Source organism: Rhagoletis pomonella, unplaced genomic scaffold (assembly GCF_013731165.1).
Source record: "Rhagoletis pomonella isolate Grant_MI unplaced genomic scaffold, Rhpom_1.0 Rhpom_scaffold_00001, whole genome shotgun sequence".
Classification (NCBI taxonomy): domain Eukaryota; kingdom Metazoa; phylum Arthropoda; class Insecta; order Diptera; family Tephritidae; genus Rhagoletis; species Rhagoletis pomonella.
In genome coordinates, this window is record NW_023458555.1 from 50,662,152 (window position 1) to 50,663,586 (window position 1,435).

Sequence of the window (1,435 nt, forward strand, 5' to 3'; positions counted from 1 at the left end):
GACAGCAGATATATGGCTATGGCTGTGCCAATCACTTCCTGCATATCTGAACCGATAATGGCTATTTCAATCATTATCCATAGTATAATACGGGGAAATTTCCTATACTGCCGATAGCACATCTCCGCCAAATGCAGACCCGTCACAACACCCAATCTATGTAGCGGTGCATAAAAAAGTATTAAAAATATATTAAATTAAGTTTATTAATAAAATACAAACAAATAAATCCTATACACTTTAGTAGTAATAAAATTAACATACTTTTTATTTCATTTCGTTTACTTACCTCGCCGCTAAGCGCTGCATCAGCAAACCCAAAACTGTAGCCCATAAAAGCACCCATAAGATTTTATATTTTGCTGCGGCGCCACTTTGTAAATCCGATTCTATGTTACCCGGATCGAGATAGGCTATAGACATGAGAAACCCAGGACCAGTGAATGCCCATAATTTGCGAAAACTGAAGCCAGCCTGTGTGTGCATGCAAAACGAAAAGTGATTGAAAATACGCAATGCATTAAAAAATTACATAAAATAATAATATGTATGTACATATGTATATATGACCCTTATGCATTTATATTGTATTGTATATACATACATACATATAGGGCGATTCAAGAGTGATGCAGATCTTTGACAGCAATTATTTGTTATATGTTAATGTTTATTTTCATCACACTGTTTAGGGGAGCGCGGACATCAATAAAAGAAGTGAGTCTCTACACAATTTTATTATTCAAATAAGTCTAGAGGCAACAAACCGAGGTATTGAGCCAACATATGTTGGACCCACCTCAAAGAACGTTCTAGATATAACACTTTTAACAAATAAACTGATACGGCTAGATAATTGGACGTTGTTAGATAAACCATCATTCTGTGATCATAAATACATAGAATTTAATATTGCTTTCCCCCAAATCCCAAAATAACAACCCCGAGGAAACCAATAAATACAAACTGGGATCTCTATAGAAAGATTGAGCTAAAAGAACCCAACACGCACGCTGAAATCGAAAAGAACGTGGTGTTAATCACTACGGCGCTCAGCAAAGCAAACAAAATTTCATGCCCTACAGTGCGTACTATACGCAAATCCAAGCCCCTGTGGTTCAACCGGGAGCTTCGACAGCACAGGCGCGAAGTACGTGAGCCCTTCAAGCTGTGTAAGGCAGCCGACAATGAGTTTTGATGGGAGGAGTACAAAGATCTCTTAAAAAGCTACAAAAAAGATCCAAGAAGCAATCGTGGAAGGACCATTCTAGGTAGTCTTCAAGCAAACAACGTAGAACCTGCTATTCTTCTATGGATAAAAAACCTTTTAGGCTGGAAGCGGCCATGTATGCATTTGTGCATATACAATTGTAAGTATTTCTCTACGTATAAAAATCTTTAGGCGGTATTGTTTGCATTGCAGTAATATCAATTA

General features: G+C 37.3%; 1 protein-coding gene across 5 annotated transcripts in view; it reads right to left on the reverse strand.

Annotated features, from left to right (window-relative positions):
- LOC118746026 (protein Malvolio) overlaps positions 1-1,435 on the reverse strand; it is a 48,407-nt gene that overhangs the window by 41,516 nt on the left and 5,456 nt on the right. For 4 of the 5 annotated variants that reach the window (XM_036479765.1, XM_036479779.1, XM_036479772.1 and 1 more), the window contains exons 3-4: positions 290-474; positions 39-156 (exon numbers count right to left, since the gene is read on the reverse strand). In XM_036479765.1, the coding sequence (XP_036335658.1) occupies positions 39-156; positions 290-474 (303 nt within the window). The remainder of the gene's footprint in view (positions 1-38; positions 157-289; positions 475-1,435) is intronic. The other variant, XM_036479758.1, reaches the window with a different exon arrangement.